Source organism: Salarias fasciatus, chromosome 20 (genome assembly GCF_902148845.1).
Source record: "Salarias fasciatus chromosome 20, fSalaFa1.1, whole genome shotgun sequence".
NCBI classification, from domain to species: Eukaryota; Metazoa; Chordata; class Actinopteri; order Blenniiformes; family Blenniidae; genus Salarias; species Salarias fasciatus.
The window spans coordinates 19,953,749-19,972,950 of NC_043764.1; the positions used below are offsets into that span (position 1 = coordinate 19,953,749).

Genomic DNA, 19,202 nt, shown 5'->3' on the forward strand with positions numbered 1-19,202 from the left:
GACCGGAGTCTCGGCGAATCGCATGACTCAGAGCGCAGGAAAAGAAAAATGAGATGACAGAGATATTGATGCAACACGACTTGTTCTGGCCTCGGGATCAGTGGGGAGTTGAAGGCGTCGGGAAACTCGGTTTAGAAAACACTGAGAGCCTCGGCTCGGTGTGCGGAGTTCAAACTGCTCACTCGGGCCTCTCAATCTTCCCGTTCTCTTTTTAAAAACTAATAAAGCCTGCAGAGTTTTATCAGATTGTGTTAAGTTCATAGCAGAGTCTGTCCTCCATGATGAGGGATTGAGTCAATTTCAGCTTTTCGTCCAAACTTGATTGCAGGTTTTCGTCAACACAGTCGTCTCAGAGCGACAGACGGTCCGATACGAGTTATTAAAACAGTGAGCTCAGAACAGAACCAGACTCTGACAGCGCTATTTCGAGAAGCGATTAGCAAATAAACTCAAGGTGAATGTGTCGGAAGAGAAGCAGGAACTGCCTCAAGGAAGTCAATCAATTCTGCTTCTTCTCATCAAACAAATCAAAAAAGCGCTGCTTCACTCAGTGTCGGCTGGTCGCTTCATCGTGGAGCAAACAGAGAAGATATGAACAAGTCAGCACCAGTTAACATCACAGCGCAAAGTCTTCAGTTATCTGGGTGGAAGTCAGAGAAAGAACATGCAAACTCCTCACAGGAAGGAATCTTCAGGCAGCAAGTTTCAACCAGAAGCCTTCTTTCTGTGAAACAGCAGTGCCGCCCATGATCAATGATTTACTAAAATCCATAAAATAAACATTAAATTAAACATTACAATGTTCAGGATACAGTTCAGAGAATTGTTTGACTTTGTTTAGTTCATCTATCGTTGGTTTTGGCTCCGACAAATGGAGGTGTATAAAGAACTGCACCTTGGAAAATAATCATGTTTCTGCTGTTTTGTGATGTCGAGCACTCTTTATCAATCCTGACAGAAAATAAACTGAAGATTTATTACTATTTCATATGGTTTTAGCTCTCTGGGAGCTGATTATTTGCATAAATTGAAGCTGAGTCATAGTTTTCGTCCGTCCTGCTGCAGCAAATGGCCCGGGCTCAGATTTATGGCTCACTGCTCTCATAATACACTAAATAAGACAAAGTGATCCTTATGAAAGATCTTTAACTGATCAGGGTGAATGTCAAACAGCTCTGTTATGTCCAGTCTCCAAGAATAACACTTGATATCTCTGCACTGCCATCAGACTTTGAGGAATTTATCCTTCTTGAACCAAATACAAAGAGAGACAGAAGTCATCGGTCGACTCTTTAATAGATGCTGCTGTTTACAATTAAAAACATTCCCACATATGTATTAATACTATTATCTGAGTCATGTAAAAGATGTTGCTCTAAGAAGGGAGACAGTGTGAATGTTGCCACGTTTCATTTGATGGAGATAACGGACACATTCTTGTTTTTATATTACATGTTTTATATGTACTGAAGCTAAAATGCTGACAAGCTGTCGTATAAATGACAATACTGACAGTTTTCACCTCAAGAGTGTTCCTCAACAAAAGCACCAGTGCCAGAATTCCTTAGATCTGTCAGATTTTCAATACCTCTCATTCTTCCCATGCTCTTCTTCACCCATCCTGGCTGAAATGATTTCCTCATCCTCCTCATCGCTGCTGAAAATTGAGTCTGAAGAGCTTACAGGAATGTTTCTGATCGCTCATCATCTCTGGTCCTCTCTTGGTGAAAAAGCAGGACGACGTGCAGACACAGTATGAAAAAAAGACTGTATATGAATACACATTAATCAGAGCTCCACTGTTGATCTGTCAAGCTATCCAAGTGAGATTTTTAAAAAATGGTTTAGATGCAAGAAAAATCAGGATATTGTGACAACATCCATAAGAAGTTTTATAATGTTATATTAATGTTGAAGTCAGGAAAATAATGAGAAAGATGTAATCACTCATCTGTTCTGTTTAAGCACAATACGCTTAGGTTTATATTAATGGCTGGCTATCAGTAAGATCTGTTAAATTACGCAATGCAAGAAATAATGATCAGGTCAATCAGCACTTAACATTCTATAAATGTAAAACTAAATGTATTTCACTGTGGAGATGATGACAGGCGTGTATTTTGATTCACCTTACTGCTTTTTCATCAACTCTTCACATTAAATTACCATCTCAAGTTCTCATACATTGTTGAAAAAACAGTAATCACTTGGCTCATCTGGCAGAAAGGAAACATTTTGAATCCCTCAAGATCAGTTGTCCAACAGCGAGTTAAAAAAGAAAGAATGAACACAATCATGGTTCAAGTGGCATCTGTAGGGTTAACCAGACTCGCTTTTCTTTAAACTGTGGAAGAAAGACGCTCAGAGTAAACATACAAACTCAACTGTCAAGTCAATGAGTTGCACTATGGGAAATGTGGTCTCTTGTGATTTTTTTTTTCTACAGTATATCCTGGCTTATCATGAAGGTGTGAAATTATTTTAGTATTTTAATTCATTAAACTTAATCTTGAGATTGTATTTCTATGCAGGATGAAAACGTTTTTTGTTTGTTGAAATTGCATATTTGTGACATTTTAGCTCAACCCACTTCTTGGGGAGTCTGAAGTGGATTCCCTTTCCCCACGCGGCTCTCTGCAGACCTCCTCGCCCCCCTCGCCCCCGCGCGCAGAGTGCCAGAGTGAGTTCAGCCCCTTCGGCTGGAGCGTCGGGTTTATCTGGAACCACACAGGAAGCCATTCAGGAGCTGCGCGCCGCGCCGTGAAGGAAGGCTCCGGTCCGGACGCTGCTGGGGGGGAACGCCACAGGACCGGGAACCGGGGATTTGACCTTTTTTTTTGTTTCCGTGAAGACTCCGGCGAGCAGGGGGAGAAATGACGGTGCTCTCCGCTCTCTGGGTGATCTTTCTGTGCCAGCTGTTGTCATCATCCTCAGCTCAGGTGAGACGCGCTGCATCCCTGCATCCCCGCCGAGGAAGACGATGGGATTTTAGCTGCTGTGTTTGCTTCATAGACTTAATGAAATAATTTATATGATCTGATTCATCTGTTGATATGTGGCTCAGCTTCAGGCCGGTCATGTACTCTGCTTATCCTAAAACCTGATGCGCTTGAATATTTTCTTGCAGGTGTAAATTCACACCGAGACACTGGTATTTTCTGAAGTTCCGTGTTTATTTTCTCTGTCCTCACATTGGGTGTTTAATTGTGTGCAGGTGGCTGCATCTTTGAGCACAAGTAGCTGAGATCAGGGTTATGTTTTTTTTTTTTTTTTTCTTCTCCTGAACCTGTGGAATGTGCGGATTGGAGATCAGTGCGCACAATGCCGATACTGTTCTCTCCGGGGCCCTGACTGAGCTGAACCCCAGCAAATATTTGAGAAGTTCTCGGTTTAATGCGTTTGTTTTGATAGGAGGCAATAAGCTTCACATTTTTTGTGCGTTTCTGTGAAAACGTGGCCCAAATTGCGTGCGTAAAAGGCGCTCTAAAGTGTTTTTACGCACGTTTTTGTTTGTTATCAGAGGTTTTGCAGGTGTTCTAGCTGCATCAGTTTCATCCCCAAAATCTGTCTTTGTGATCACTCTAAACTACAACTACATAGAGGACAAAGTAACTGACATTTTGTGACATGTAACAACAAAAAAAAAATCCAAAACAGCTTACTGTGTTTTTATCCACAGCATATCCTGCATATATTTCCTTTACAACATTTATCACCAGTGTTTCAAATTATTTAGGTAGGAATGTCTGATTTGGATCAAACCTTGATCTGTTTCAGAGGCCGGGCCCCAGAGGATCTGCTGGGCCACCAGGACCCCCAGGATCACCAGGAAAGGATGGTACAGATGTAAGTTGGCCACTATGAGGTCGTCTGCAAATACAGCTAATGCACCTGTAATCAGAGATTAAGTTTATCAATAGATAGGTGTAAGATAAATGGGCTCAAAACTTTAATTTTTTCAACAAAAAAACTAACCAACGACAAAAACTGAAAGCATCCTTGTTTTAAATCTGTGCCACTGCATCTGGAGGAGCAACTTCCATTTTTTTCCCCCCTGGTGTTGCACTTAGTTACATATGAATACAGTATTCACTTGCTCTTAAATGTGGCTGAATGTGTCTCAATATTACATTTTATTGCACTGACTCCTCCCACAGCCCCTCCTACCGCTGTGTCAATAATCACTGATTGATGTCAGGTAGGCAGGGTTTACTCATGTTATTCATAAAGCGTTCGTTTACTGAAAAACTACTGGAGTGACTGGCATCCTTCATTACATCTACCTTTTAGATGGCTTCTATATATATGACCCAGATCAGTATTTAGAAGTTTCTGACAATTCAGACATGTTTTTAAAAAACAAAATGATGAGATGAGACTTTATTTGTGCAGCATATAAGTGGAAATTGGATCAGTGTGAAGCTAAATGGAAAGACAAACTTTTCCAATGTGGTAACACGATTTGTTATTCTTTTCATTTGCACGTCTGTGAACTTTTCTCAAAATTTCTCTTAACTGAAACACACAAAAAGCTTTTGAGACATGTCACAGAAAACTTCAAACTATTTTATTTGTGGCTATTTTTGTGAGTCCAGTGAAGTTTGGGCACACAGTGGGCCCATTCATACATTCCCCAGCCCAGTGAGACCATCTAGAGTTTCACCTCGCACCTCCAGCCCCCCGCCTGCCCGAACCAGACTGAGACTTCTATCATGTGACCACTCTGCCTCCGCTCCATTTAGTGATGTTTGTTCTTCACCACTCAACCCAGAAAGCTAAACATTAAAGCACTCCTCAGTCGCTTAATGCACAAAATGTTCAATGAAACACTGTAATCACTGGGAAATCTCTTATAAAGCCCAATTTGTAAAAACTTGGATGTTTCCAGCAGTTCCAAAACAAAACATTATGAAAGGAGATGACAGAAAATCTTTTTTTTCTCTCTCTCTCACTCATCAACAGGGCAAACCTGGACCTGCAGGACTTCCAGGGAAACAAGTAAGTGTTTCAGTGAAGTAAAGAAAGAAAGAAAGTTTTATTAACTGGCTTAATGAAAACACTCAAAGGAGACACTGAAGGTGACGGAACTACTAAAAGTCAGAGAAGTCTTGTCTACAAGAGCAATATACTGATATGAATTGTCATCCAGTTGCTGTAAACCTTTATGCTGCAGTATAAGATCCACCCTGGCTCACCTTAAAAAAAAAAAAAAAAAAAGTCAGGTTATCTCACAAAAAGTTTCTCCAGCTGGAGCCAGTCTGAGCTGAATATGGGTGAAGACAGCCTGTGGAAACACACAGAAACAATCACACACTTACATCTTCCTCATTTTAGAATTCCCAACAATTAAAAAAAAACAAAAACAAAAAACAAAACACACACAAGCACACAGAGAGAGAACATGCAAACTCTGCACAGAAATGTCCTCAGACTCCAGCAGGGAATATGGTGGCTGCAGGCCAGAATGCTAACATTACACCACTATAGTATCTCACTCATTTTCCTTATCCATCTATCTACCCATCTTCTAAACCACTTCATCTCGTTGAAGGTCGCAGGTGTCATTTTCCTTCACTCATGAATTTACCTGAATGCCTTCGTATTTGACGACAGTGGAAGTAGGGTGCATCCAAGCTTGAATGTGCTTTTTCCCGGCAGGGTCCCAAAGGGAAAGCTGGAATAGCAGGCACACCGGGACAGCCAGGCCTGCCAGGACTTCCAGGAGTCGATGTAAGTGAAATCGAACACAGTCGATCCTCAGACTCCCGTCAACACGCGGCCTCTGTCTGTATCTGTTTTGGGACATTAGGTTTTAGACGCTGTAAAGCTGAAATGATGGGCAGAGGTAATGATGTGCGACGCTTTCTCCTCAGGGTTTGACAGGTCCCGATGGGCCTGCGGGCAAGGACGGACCCCCGGGGGAAGCAGTAAGTGTGTCTTGGTCTTGTGAGCTTTATGTGGTGCTGAGGATACGTTTAGAGATGCAGCGATACAGTTTCCTGACCCTCATTATCAATCTGAAGTCAACCATCTTCCAAGCAGCAGGATCGAACGTACACATGCAGACTTCCAATGCTGACCGGGTTCTGCTGTGTAGAGATCTTTTACAGGGTCTAACAGGCAGAAGGTCTGTGTTTTCTCTGCCAGTCTGAATTTGTCAAACAGGCTCAGTCTCTTGGTGGGAATATTTTTAATGAGGGATCAGAATCGGATTTATTTCTGCTGCTTCCCTAATCCGACCTGGAATGCACCGTGTTTCTCACCAATCTGTGAGACTGTAAGAGATGATGATCTCCAGACAGCGAGAGCAAAGAGGTATTATCCACCGACAGACGCACGAGAGGAGTGAATTACAGCACGCGCGACATCAAACGGCAGGGCGTGTTATATTTGAACAGGGACAGACCAAGAAAAAAAGGAAAAGAAAATCACACAATGGATGTAAGATATGGAATAGTAAAGACTGAAGAACGTCTGTTTTAAGGCGGCAAACTGTCAGGGCAGATAAACCCCCCGCCCGCAGTCCCTCAGCTAATGAGCCAGCCTAATGAGGGAGCTGGTGTCAACCCGTGTCCTTAATTACTCCGATAAACACTCCGTCAGGGATGGATCACAAACACAACGTCTGAGTTTGAGACTAAACCTGGGATAATGCACAGCTCAGCAGAGCAGATACAGCAGCTACGAGTCTGCCTGTTTCACGTCTCTGTCTGAGCTGTGTGTCGGTTTACTTCCGTGTCCGGCCTGTTTGTCTGGAGTTTTTCCACCATCTCGCTTTGTAGACGGCACAAACACAGCTGGGAGGTGGTAAACAGAGGCTGAGAGGAGGAGGATGGAGGATGGAGGATCTGCACTCAGGCTGAATCGTGTCTTAAAAAAGAGAAAACTAAATATTTTTTACTGCGATATCAAGTGAATACTGGATCAAATTACTTGATTTGATTTTAAGTCTCCTGTCAGTGTTTATCCATGCTCTACATTCTCATCACATATTACTACTGATCTGTTTTAATCTTCTTAACAGTAGCTGATTTCGAGGATATTCAAGGAATATCAATTATTTTCCGAAAATGCCAACTTCCTGAATTTGTTTCAAAGTAATGGCTCCCCTTTGAAAATAGATTTAGAGACTGAAGCGGCGTGAAACTGCTAATGGTGTTTTTGCTCTTCTATCTCCAGGGTGATCCTGGACCTGCTGGCCCACCCGGACCTCCTGTAAGTAAACCCACACACTGCTTTAAAAGCCGTGCAGACACACCGCAGTTTGTCCTCCAGTCTGCTGATACGTAGCCACCTCAGTTAAACTGACTTCAAATTAAACATTAATCATCAAACCAGAGGTCGAGTCTCTTTTTTCTGATATCCTGAGGCCATGCTGATAGACAAAGTTTCTGCTATTCTGCTCCTGCTAAAGACCAACGCTATAATCAGCTCTGATCAGTTTGGTACCATCCATGAGCAGAAATAAGAAGACGACAGTGTATCGCTGTGAACAGTGAATTATAGCAACAGCCTACAGGAAAACTTTCCAAGTATTGACTTTGTCACCTAACTGATAATATTGCATTGAGTGAATTTGATTGGTTGATTTGGTGTTTGTGACTTAATTTGCCTTCCTGTGTCTTCCGTAGGGCAGAGGGAGACCAGGAGCTTCAGTGAGTTTACGGCTGCTTCTTTTCATTATTCTTTGAGATATTGATGCTTCTGGTGCATCTGTATCATTCTGAAAGGCCTTCAGTACTCATTTCCATGCTGTGAGTGTGTCTTTTTCATACTTTATACCCAGATCTGATGTGTTTTGCTTGCAGGGACTACCTGGAACCAACGGGTTGCCGGGCGGAGTCGGACCTCAGGGTCCAGCGGTGAGTGTTTCTTCCAGTTATCATATCCTGTCACCATTAAAGTTTTTAATCCTTTCATTATTAATAGAAGTGTTCATATGTTCATAATATACTGTTTATTACAGACAACGTCAGCAGTTTCCAGTTCTAATTAACATTACACTGTATTTGAATTTCATTTGATTTACATTTGAAGGCCTTTCATACAGTCCGATCAAGGAGTCATCAACATTGTCTGATATCTAAGTCAACCTAATTTAGGCGGAGCGCCGTAACTGGCTACCTGGGCGTCTTTAAATCCCAGTAATTTCGTTGTAAGAGTTTGTTGCAAAGACAATAAAGTCATTCCATCCCATTCCATTTTGAGTCTTTATTGAAAAAGTTAAAATTGAAACTGAAATTATTTGTCAATGAAAAAACAGGTACCTCAATCTCCGGTTGGCTTAAATGAATGTAAGAGTTAAAGTCATATTTTAAGGGTAAAATTTGATCCAGTATTACAGATATTATCTTTCTTTTGGGGGGGTTTCAGTCTGAATTTCAGTCGAATTGTTTTCTCCTCACACATGCTTCTTAGGGTGCTGAAGGTCTTCCAGGACTTCCCGGACCTCCTGGTCCTGACGGACCCCCAGTAAATACAATTATTTTTTCATAAATCTTGCAGTTGGTACAATAGAGTCAAGCATTTTCCCACTGCCACCCAGTGGAGCTGTTCTTCATAGTTTACTCAGTGATGCATAACACCAACTTTAAAAAAAACATTTCAGTGAAATTCCTGTTTCTCTTCCTCAGGGTCTTCCTGGTACTCTTCAGGATCTTAGCGGTGACCTTCTGGTAAGCTTTCAGCCATTAAATAAGCATAATCACATCAGACTGACTGTTTTCCTTGAGGACAGAGAGACCGCAGAGGTCTCAGTGTTTCTGATCTTTTACCTTTGCAGTGTCCTGCGATCTGCCCTCCTGGTCCCTCTGGTCCTCCCGGGATGCCGGGATTCAAGGTTGACTCTCACTCGCCGCACGTCTTCATTTGCATACCGCTGGTTTTATATTTAGAAGAAGTCAGAAATCTCTCTGCCCTCTGAGACTGTATTGATTCGTCTGTGGTTTTGCCGTCACAGGGTCACACCGGCCACAAAGGAGACAAGGGGGAGCCTGGAAAGAACGGAGAGAAGGCGAGTTTAATGAGCTGCTTTTATCATCTCAGTGGTGGAGTTTGGGGTGAGAATACAGCTCTAACGGCGTTCTCGGTCCTGTCTGTAGGGTGACGCCGGTCCACCGGGGCCCCCAGGCATTCCAGGCACTGTGGGTCTGCAGGTGAGAAACGGAAAGAGAATCCCTCAGTGCATCAGTTAATATGGGACTAGTCATTTATTTCATCACTAATTTCATATTTTGGAGTGCTGACGCTCTTGTCCTGTGTTTCAGGGCCCACGTGGTCTCAGAGGCTTACCTGGCCCGATGGGAGGAGTAGGGGACAGAGTAAGACACCTCCATCACTCTGACCTGTCTTATCTATGCCTCACTTCTCAGCGCAGACCGTTAAATGAGTGTCAGTTTGTTTATTTTGACCCCATCCTCTGTTTTTTTCGTCTCCAGGGATTCCCAGGCTTCAGGGGCAAACCCGGGATCGCCGGCGTCATTGGAAAGACAGTGAGTCTCTCCTTGTTTCTGATGTAATAATCATCATCACCACACACAAAAACAGCCAGATTTGGAAGCAGCCCGCAGCTAGAATAAATGGCTGCTCCCATCAATGAATAGCTGTGTGTGTTTCATCTGACGCCTCCAGGGCGACGCTGGAGACAAAGGGCCGCAGGGATTCAAGGGACCCAAAGGAGGAATCGTAAGTGGCCGACTGAAAGTTGTGACTGTGGGTCTTCAGAAGAGAAAATGTAAAAACTCACACCTTCGCGTGTCGCCCGGCAGGGTAAAATCGGTCCTAAAGGAGCTCCCGGGGGAGCAGGGCCCAAAGGAGAGCCTGTAAGTGTGCAACCATGCAGAAATAGACGTTTATAATGTGCGAGACGTCGCCACTGAGGACGCCATTTGATAACGTTTGACAGGGTATTCCTGGGAGAGATGGAAAAGATGGAACTCCAGGGCTGGATGGCGAGAAGGTGAGTGACTCCTCCTGCTCCTGAATGATCGTTTTCTTACACTTTTTGTGATTTCACTGCTTTAAGTCGAACCGTTTCACGATCGCTGTGACAACAGGGCGATGCCGGGCGCCACGGGGTAGTCGGAGAGAAAGGACCAAACGGCCTTCCTGTAAGTATTTCTCATCTCGATACTGCAGCGTATCTCATTAACAAGCTCTCTGTGATGAATTATGGGTGAAAGTGCTTCTCTTTTCCGATTCGAGGGTCTGCAAGGAAAGGCTGGAGCAAAGGGATCTAAAGGAGAAGTTGTGAGTATTATGAGGAGATATGCGTCAGAATTGAACTTTAAACTGGTGAAAAGCCGCAGATTAAACCTCTGCGCTCTCTTCTCGTTTACACCAGGGCGATCCAGGGAAAGCTGGTGAGACGGGACCCTCCGGAGAGCCAGGTATTCCTGTATGTATCTGCTGGGATTTTGAGGGGCAGGATCACAAAGTTTTTAATACGTCGACGAAACTCGCCGATCTGTAAACTTTACCCACTTCTCTCTCACATCTCACCTTCAGGGTGAAATCGGCGTCCCGGGAGAGAGAGGGATCGCAGGACCCAGAGGAGTGGCCGTGAGTCCAGGATGACACTACGAATTAATAGATCCCACTGGCCTTGGTTACGTTCAACCGCTTTAGAAAATTTAAACTCAGTTTTCAACTGAATGTACAATGAAGACAGGGAAATAGTGTTAAAAAAGCAACAAAAAAAACAAACAAAAAAATGCACAGCAGCGTACAGTGTGAATGTGAAATTAAGCCAGAGTAGCAGAATAACGAGCGACTGGCCTTCAAAGTTAATGATATTCTACAAAAGTGCGGGAGCCTGTTGCTTCTGCCTCAGTGGTTCAGTCGGGTGGAGGTGGTTCGTGATGGAGGGATACCTGCAGCTACGAATGAAGCAGGAATTCATAAACACAGAGATCTGTGAGGGTTTTTTTTTTTTTTTCCTCATCAAGCCCTGCGGCAAGGAGAAAGGAAAAAAAAAGAAAGATAAAACAGCTCAGGAATTAACACGGGAGGATCACACACTGCGGTGCATAACAAACTGAACCGCACAACAAGCTTCACATACATTTGTTCCGTTCTTACTCACTCAGATCAAACTGACGTAAATGTCATTAAAATTCTGTGTTTCGGGCTTTTTTTTTTTTTTAGCAAAGTTGTATGACTGAACGTGTTTTTTCTCCTCAGGGGGGTATCGGACCAGTGGGGAACGCGGGCCCTCAGGGAGTGAAGGGCTTCCAGGTCAGACCAAATCACGGATGATTATAAAAGTGTTTTTAATTTTTTTTTTTTATAGCCAATTTATATTCTCCTTTTATCATGTGAAACAGGGAGTCAAAGGAGCCTTGGGGGATCCGGGTCTTCCAGGACCAACAGGAATCCGTGGAGAGTTTGGTGAAAGGGTGAATTTTTCTAAAAAAAAAACTCAACTTATTCATTTGAAATGTTGATCAAACTACCATCTTATATATATATATATATTCCTACTTTAATATCTGAATTTGTCTGAACTAAAGGTGAAATGTGAGAGCGACTGATTAATAGCTGTTAAAATTTCCAAATGCTGCATTAGTCTTCACCGGCTCATCTCTCCAGATGAGAGAAATGGAGGGAGGCCACTGTGTGTCAATATCCAGGTCGTCCCTCCTCGTGTCTTATTGGTATGAAGTCAAACTGCAGCCTGGAGAGAGCACGCACACACACGCACACACACACACACACACACACACACACACACACACACACACACACACACACACAAAGTGGCCTCCTGTTCAGAAACCCAGCGCAGAACAAAGCCGGCCTTTATACCAGTGCTGGTTCCCCTCAAACAGCCCGCCATACTTCCCTTCATCCCCCCTTCCTTCTCCATAGTCGACCTTCCATAAATGTTTCTGCATGGCTCTTATTTATCCTCGCTCTCTTCGCTCTCTCCCCCCCCCCCCCCCCCCCCCCCCAATCCTGCAGGGCCCGGTCGGAGCTTCTGGAGCTAAAGGAGACATGGTGAGCGACACGCCGTGACTCACATCCTGTAACAGACAGATTTGAGACATGCCTGCGTTTGAACGTCAGCTTTGACACTGTAAATGCAAAACGAGCTCAGTCACAAGCTGTGTGAGAAATAATCGAATAATTCAGATCTAACCTGGCTCCTTTAGGGTGTCGCGGGAAGTGACGGTTTACCCGGAGAGAACGGAGAACCTGTAAGTAACACGAGCATCCTGTAAAGCACTCCTGTTTGTATTGATTATTTGCGAACAGCCTCAGCGCTAACCTGAGTCGTTTCACCTGTATTAAAGCCTTACATCGGTCTTTGCATTGATTTTAAAATGAAGTCCTAAATATTATTCTCCTTTCAGGGTCCCTTTGGGCCAGTTGGACAAAAAGGAGAGGTAAGCCACCTCTGCAGGACTTCATCTCTCTGTGAATCCGCGTGCCAGATCAAGTTTTCTAAACGCGGTCCATCTACGAGCACCAAACATAGATCAGATGCTGCGCGTGGGCGGAATCGGCAGCACAAGTTTTGTTCCAAACTCCTTCGCTGTCTGCTTTCTCCCCGAGCATTAAAAAAACAGGCGGCCAGCTCCGGGCTGTTGCCCACTCGTTGGAGTCACCGCGCATGATTCAGCCTCACATTCCAGGTTTAATAGGATTAATTAGAGATAGGTACTCCTGCTTAAGTTTTATTGGCCCGTTTGCCGCCTTCGCCACCAGGGAGAGACGAGGCACATTAAGCTCCGGCAAAATTTATGCAATTAGAGATACAGCAGTGATGAGCTCCGCACGCTCAGTCTCATTTACTGTTTGCTGTGCTCGTCGGAGTAATTATCAAGCACAAAGACGCCACATGAATCCGCCCACACACTGTCTCAACAGACTCAGTTCGCTCCTCCGTCGGTGCTTAGTCAGCCATCAAATCTTTCTGGATGATTTTTAGCTTCGGTTTCAAAGACATTGATTTGTTTTCTCAGAGCGGCACGAGTGGACTTAACCGCCGTTTGTTGTCGATTGCAGTCTGGGAAGCGAGGTGAACTGGGGCCGAAGGGTGTGTCGGGTCCGCAGGGAGAACTCGGGCCAAGAGGGCCTCCGGGAAAACAAGGGCTGATGGGTTTTCAAGGTGAACAAGGTCTGCCTGGAATCGCAGGAAAAACAGGCGTACCTGTAAGTGTTTCAATTTCTTCATTGTGATTGGTTGAGGAGTTTCCATGCTCAGTCGCACTCCTGTTGTTTTTAGGGTAAACTCGCCAGTGAGCAGCACATCAGAGAGCTGTGTGGCTCCATGATCGATGGTCAGCGCTCTCAGATTAATCCTCATTATTCACTCTCTGGTTAAATTTGATTTAACTCCCCATTTTTTTGGGTTTATTCAATGGTGCAGATCAGATCGCGCAGCTGGCTGCCAACCTGAGGAGACCCCTGGCTCCTGGGATGGTGGGGCGCCCCGGCCCCGCCGGACCTGCAGGAGCACCGGGAGTCTCCGGTTCCATCGGGCACCCGGGCGCTCGTGGACCACCGGGGTATAGAGGCCTGCCAGGAGAACTCGGGGATCCAGGTCCCAGAGGTAGGACGGATGGAATCCATAGAAACTTTTCATCTATTGACAAAAGCACAGAAGGAAAAATGCTGCTGCAGCTTTGCTTCAAAAATCAAAAGTGAAAACGTAAAAAAGTAAGTAAATGCATTTTGTGTTTTCGCTTCAGGTGACGTTGGCGAGGCCGGTGATAAGGGCTCCACCGGTAAAGCTATCGACGGGCCCACCGGAGACCAGGGTCACCAAGGTCGGTGTCCTCAATACTTACACTGAACTTTGGGAAGATCATGGATCTGTTCTTCAACCTCTGATCAAAACCCCTTCTCCACAGGTCTTCCAGGGGTGCCTGGGATTGTTCAAGATGGCCGTGATGGGTCTCCTGGAGATCCAGGCGAGCCTGGAGAGCCAGGCAGGGTAGGTAGGACTGGGCACCAGGGACCGCCTGGGATCTGCGACACGTCAGCCTGCCAGGGAGCGTCAGTCGCTGGGAAATCCTCCAACCCCAAAAACCATTAAACCAGACCTCCTCCAACCTGATGCCATCCACTCGAAGGAGGAAGGACGACGAGTGAGAGGAGAGAGAGTGAGCACAACTAGAGTCCTCTTTATTTAAATCCACGTATCACAAGACGGGAAGAGCAACACCAGCAGCTGTGATATATCTAGAGAAGAACAGAGGAACGTCCCGGGAGCGACGCGAACACCAGCAAAACCCGACACGAAGTGGACAGAGGCCCGGAGAAACGCAAAGAGAACAACCGCATCGATCCGAGTACGATCACATTCACGCAACAAGACTTGACTTCACAAACAGCTGGAAAATGAACAGCGAGTCCTTTGTGTATAGAAAACTTTGTACATGCCCCTCTTGCTTCGGTTAACATCCGTCTGGCAGCAAACAACCGCGACCGTCTCTGAAACGAATGTGCATTGATCATGCCCCGTTATGTAAATCGCAGGTTTTACCTCAACAATCAAGTTTTGCGGTGTAAATTATGGAAATAAGTGCCAGAGGCTAAAAGAGCCTCTGTGGAGGAGCTGTGTGTTTTATATGAAAAAAAAACCAAAAAACAATTACCCAGGTGCCTGACCATTGTGTAGATTAATGCAAAAAAAAAAACAACCAACCTTTTGATAGTCTTTTCTTTTTTTTTTTTACAGCCTGTTTGTGTTTTTGTTTTTAAATACATGTGAAACTGACTCTCTAGATTTGACAATCAATAATAAAGTGCGTGGATGAATAAATTAGACCATGTAAGACAACCAGAGAGTAGAACAACAGGAGCCATGTTTCTAAAAATTCATACTTTTTTTTTTTTGTCATGAAATTTGCAATACATCCACTTTGTACTACCGGTGCTGTAACTATTAAATATACATGACTTTAAATACTATTTATTATTTGTGGGTGACTGTTGTATGTACAGTAAAATGCTACAGCGACATGTTGTAAGAAAGAACAAATAAAGCCACTTTTCAGTAAAACATTACTCTCCTTTACATACCAGATGGACAGTCTGCGCCAGAGGCACTGTGAACACAACGGATCCCATTAAATAGCAAAACAGGCAACACCTACTCAATAAATTAAACCCAGCAAGAAAGAATACGTGTCAGTATGCAGGACACCAGAGAACGCTGTGTGAGGTATAATAAAACACTTAAAAAGTGCAACTTCTAGTACATAAAAGATGGGAATGAAATGTTTGACAATCAGGAATCAGTATTCTGAAGGGAAACAGCGCCATCTATGTGTGAAAACCTTTCCCTTCCTATTTTAGAAAAGCTGGGTGAGTGGATGGAGGGGAGTGGGTGAATCAGAACACCGTTTCACTACCAACCTTCAAAAAACAACCTGAAAAAAATAACACAACAACCTGACCCCAGAATCGGACCGCAGCGGACAGCTCGAGGTTAAATGTCCCGATGCGTGTGGCCTTTGATCGAGCGGCTCACTGCTCAACTCCGAGAGGGACGCCGTGTGTGCCGTTCACCTCCTCCAGGATCGGGCCCAGACTAAAAGAAGAGCCGGACTTCAGCAGCAGGGCTTTCCTGTGGGAAAACACCAGAAACTCCTGCAGAGAAACAAACAGGGATGTTATTGTGGTTCAAGACACAACACATCAAGAGTTTGTGTTCAGTTAAAACTGCTCTTCTTTCAGTAAGTCCTGATGATTATCTGCTGCCCATTTTTAATTCTCACTGCTTTCATTATTTGATAAATAATCAAAGTAGGAAAAAAAATCAATTATAAAAAAGGAAAAAAATTCTGAACATAAAAATAATTTTCCTTGAAGATAATTATTTTCTCAAGTCTGCAGGCTGTTTATTTTACAGCTCTGGGATTCTCATCTCAAACAAATCAACTGATCCAGTAAGAACACTGAGCATCACTAACGCACCTCTTTCAGGGCGTCCCCATACGTCTCACTGATGTATCTCAGGAAGGCCACGGCCCCCTGCAGGGTGGTCACTTTGTCTGAGTTTGAGTCGCAGAACGGCACCAACGTGTTCAGCTGGTCGCAGCAAAGGCGGATTTTCCTCCTGTGTGACAGACGGGACAGTTTTGTAATAGCAACACAACATTTAGAGAAATGGAAAAAAATTCCATCACTGAAGAAAACAAATCTGTTAATTTAAATATGTCTATGGGTATCTGCCTATAACTCAAATCAAAAGAAGATTATAATCTGGGGGGAGGGTAAATATGTTGCCCACAAAGACAAAAAGTAAGACTACAGTGGAGGGCTGAGTAATAGCTTCTCAAACCTGCTCATAATGAATGTAAAGCACGATTTAATGTTTCTGACGAGCTACTTTCACTGCTCTTTGCATGTTTTGTTATAACGGTGTTTAAATTGTGTGTGAACCATAAAACGGCCAGGTCTGTTTTGGTCTTTCTGTCCTTCTTCAACATTAAACAAGACATGGGTGGAGTCCACTGCACCACAAATACCGACACAGTGACACATCCGAAAATATTTAAATATGCATTCAGCTCTTTATACTGTCAAAAAAACACTTGGATTCCAGAGAAACAATTTCCTATGAAAGGTAAATGGAACAAAAAGCTGAATCATTTTGCCAGCTTCAAACAAATATGTTTTAGTTTTGTTTGCACAATTGCAACGGTGTCACTAATCCAGAGCCTGGAGCAACCATGTCAGAGCAGGTAAACAAATATTTCTAAAAGAAATCCCACAAATTGACATTTTGCTTTTTTGTTGACAGGTACACAATACTGCACATGCAGCCTGGAGTAATGAGTTAGATATTCACCATGAAAATGGTAAATTATGGATAACATACAAGACAAGAATATACTCTAGGATATTGTGATTGAAGAAATTATGAGGATTAAATGTGTTTTCTGTTTTATATTTCTTCGTAAGCTATAGAGGATCGGAAACAGGTTCTCCCGCTCACCTACGTTCCCTCTCCTTGCTGTTGTGCATTTCCTTGCGCTGGCTGATTGACATACAAGGTTGAGTTCCTTTCCTGACTCTGCTCCTGGACCGCCTGGATGAATTGGGGCCATCTTTTGCAGCTGTAGCAATTTCAAAGTGGAGGGGGACGGAATAACACCTGGAGGCCGCATCCTCTGTGGAAACAAGGTGAGTTAAGAACAATTCTCCCTGCATTTCTCAGAGTTGTGGAGCAGAAAGGCTTGCAGATTGTAAATACAAATAATTACTTCAATTCACACCTTGTGCTGTATTATTGCTGCTTGAAGTTTTTGCAACAACCCTCTCTGGATGGAAATTAACATGTGAAAGTCTTGGGGAAAGTAAAATGCTGGTGCTGGTTCGGTTCAACCAGGGCAACAACCTAGAGGCACAGGAAGAATTACGAATAACAGCTATGAATAAGAGTTATGAAATGAACGTTTTGTGTTTTTATACGGCCTACCTGACCACAAATATTTGGGACTGGGTCATGAGCGCTCATCACATGCGAGTTAGTAATGCAGAAAGCATTCACTGTGTCAATTTTCTGCTTTTCAGGATGTAGAACTATATTCTGAGGCTCGGATGATTGCTGAAGCATGGAGAAAAAGCTGAAAGACAACATTTTTTTTCTTTTTTTAAAGAGCGTATTTCTACAACAAAAAGCTTTAAGAAACCAGTGCGTGACTGACACATACCTGCTGAAAACTACAGAGTGGATGTCTTGCTGTGTTGTGTTATCAACAGACAGAGTGTTGAATCTTTTCTCCAAGCACACTTTGGCAGATGAGACGGATTTCCTCGGCTTAGATGTTCTTCTAGGCGACGTGGGGGAGCTTTCTTCATCTCCGATTCTGGCCAGCACGGAGTTTGGGACCACCCCATGAGACAGAGGGGTCTCTGCGGGCATTACCTGACAGTCGTGAGCCTCGCTGGAGGCGGACAGGTCGATGGCCTGAGCTGGGGTGATCGGGGAAACCACGACTGTATCGTGCGGCCCCTGGTTTTCCTGGATTATCTGCTGGAGGTGTGAACAATCCGCCTCTGTGATCTCCACCAGGGGCAGCGGGAGGCTCATCATCTGCTCCAGGGGAAGCTCACCGGAAGGCGGCTGACACGAAGACATGGCCGCTGCCGCTGGAGACCAGACAGACGTTCACGGTTCAGCTAACAGTCGAGCTAGCCGATAGTTTTCACACGAACACGGCTTATGTTTATAAACACATATTTAAATGTAAAATGTCTAAAAGACGTCCTGAAGCTTAGCTCGACCTATTAGCGCGTTAACTGCTAGCTCCATCTCGAAAATCCTTAAAAACTACACATTACTGATTTTTTTTCTTTTAAGCGACACATTTATCCATATGATTAACATATGTATATTAGCATATATTAGCATTGAGTTGTTTTTGTATCATTTTAAACTCTCAACCTTGAGTGGAGACTTCTTTCCCGGAGTTTGCTGTTGTCCTACTTCCGCCCACTTTGAATCGGCAGCGCGAGTCTTCAGCAGCGAGGTCAAACATGCAGCCCGCGGACCCGTGCCGTGCCTGCACATTACTGTCCAAATTACTATCAAGGCTTGTAACTGTTCAGAAACTATTTAAATTGCTGCCATTTGTAATTCTTATTACTTACAGCAAATATGTATTTTAATAAAGATACTTTTGTAAGCATTTGTTTACATATTTACTCTTCACTGTGTGTAGAAATTAGAATCACTCAAGGGCAAAAATGTTTTCATGTCATACTGGCATGACTCCCCGTCCATCTTCTCCCGAGAGTTAGCCGAAATAACAATCCAACTTGTTTATCTGTTCATACGAATGTTCAGGTACTCACCATTGTTCGTGTTTATAGTGCATTTTTCTCTGTGGGCATGTGTCTGTGGTTTCATTATAAAGACAACCAGCGTTGTCAGTTTGTGGCCCAACATTTCAACCACATCATTTTCAGTATTTCAGCCATTTATGTGTAAATGGACATCGTTTGAGCAAGCACATGACTTTTGTGAAACAAAAATGCAAACATGCTATTTTTTTATTTGAAATGTTTTTTAAATGGGTTCTAAAAGTTCCTTCATTAATGTTTACATAATTTAATTCCAGTGGGCTGCAAAAGCAAATAGTTGCTGTTTACCATCCAACAGCAGAATTAGCAGTGTTGAATACTGAAATAATGTGCTTCTCTTTCTCATGTTTATCACACAAGGATGTAACTGCTGCAAGAAG

General features: G+C 43.7%; 2 protein-coding genes across 2 annotated transcripts; one reads left to right on the top strand and one right to left on the bottom strand.

Moving 5' to 3' along the window:
- Window positions 1-2,725: 2,725 nt before the first annotated feature.
- col9a3 (collagen, type IX, alpha 3) lies at window positions 2,726-15,040 on the top strand. Its single transcript, XM_030117903.1, has 32 exons — window positions 2,726-2,939; window positions 3,778-3,846; window positions 4,963-4,998; window positions 5,659-5,730; window positions 5,874-5,927; window positions 7,180-7,215; window positions 7,632-7,655; window positions 7,809-7,862; window positions 8,419-8,472; window positions 8,634-8,675; window positions 8,783-8,839; window positions 8,960-9,013; window positions 9,102-9,155; window positions 9,267-9,320; window positions 9,438-9,491; window positions 9,631-9,684; window positions 9,768-9,821; window positions 9,905-9,958; window positions 10,056-10,109; window positions 10,204-10,248; window positions 10,343-10,396; window positions 10,507-10,560; window positions 11,182-11,235; window positions 11,325-11,396; window positions 11,962-11,997; window positions 12,153-12,197; window positions 12,354-12,386; window positions 13,009-13,155; window positions 13,229-13,283; window positions 13,373-13,555; window positions 13,695-13,772; window positions 13,857-15,040. The coding sequence occupies exons 1-32, from the start codon at window positions 2,874-2,876 to the stop codon at window positions 14,039-14,041; spliced, it is 2,037 nt and encodes a 678-aa protein (XP_029973763.1). The 5' UTR covers window positions 2,726-2,873; the 3' UTR covers window positions 14,042-15,040.
- Window positions 15,041-15,477: 437 nt separating this feature from the next.
- LOC115408794 (uncharacterized) lies at window positions 15,478-18,097 on the bottom strand. Its single transcript, XM_030119720.1, has 5 exons — window positions 17,670-18,097; window positions 17,232-17,353; window positions 16,952-17,126; window positions 15,928-16,069; window positions 15,478-15,600 (listed from the first exon to the last, which is right to left on the bottom strand). The coding sequence occupies exons 1-5, from the start codon at window positions 18,095-18,097 to the stop codon at window positions 15,478-15,480; spliced, it is 990 nt and encodes a 329-aa protein (XP_029975580.1).
- Window positions 18,098-19,202: the final 1,105 nt, after the last annotated feature.

What these genes read in the sequence shown, in the direction of transcription:
- col9a3 (XM_030117903.1), top strand. Translation starts at nt 2,874, where the DNA reads ATGACGGTGCTCTCCGCTCTCTGGGTGATCTTTCTGTGCCAGCTGTTG. An exon ending in TCGGACCTCAGGGTCCAGCG is followed by an intron (nt 7,863 to 8,418) that starts GTGAGTGTTTCT and finishes CATGCTTCTTAG; the next exon opens with GGTGCTGAAGGTCTTCCAGG. An exon ending in CAGGGCTGGATGGCGAGAAG is followed by an intron (nt 9,959 to 10,055) that starts GTGAGTGACTCC and finishes CTGTGACAACAG; the next exon opens with GGCGATGCCGGGCGCCACGG.
- LOC115408794 (XM_030119720.1), bottom strand. Translation starts at nt 18,097, where the DNA reads ATGTCTTCGTGTCAGCCGCCTTCCGGTGAGCTTCCCCTGGAGCAGATG. An exon ending in CACTCTGTAGTTTTCAGCAG is followed by an intron (nt 17,354 to 17,669) that starts GTATGTGTCAGT and finishes CTGTGCCTCTAG; the next exon opens with GTTGTTGCCCTGGTTGAACC. An exon ending in CAGCAATAATACAGCACAAG is followed by an intron (nt 17,127 to 17,231) that starts GTGTGAATTGAA and finishes TTGTTTCCACAG; the next exon opens with AGGATGCGGCCTCCAGGTGT.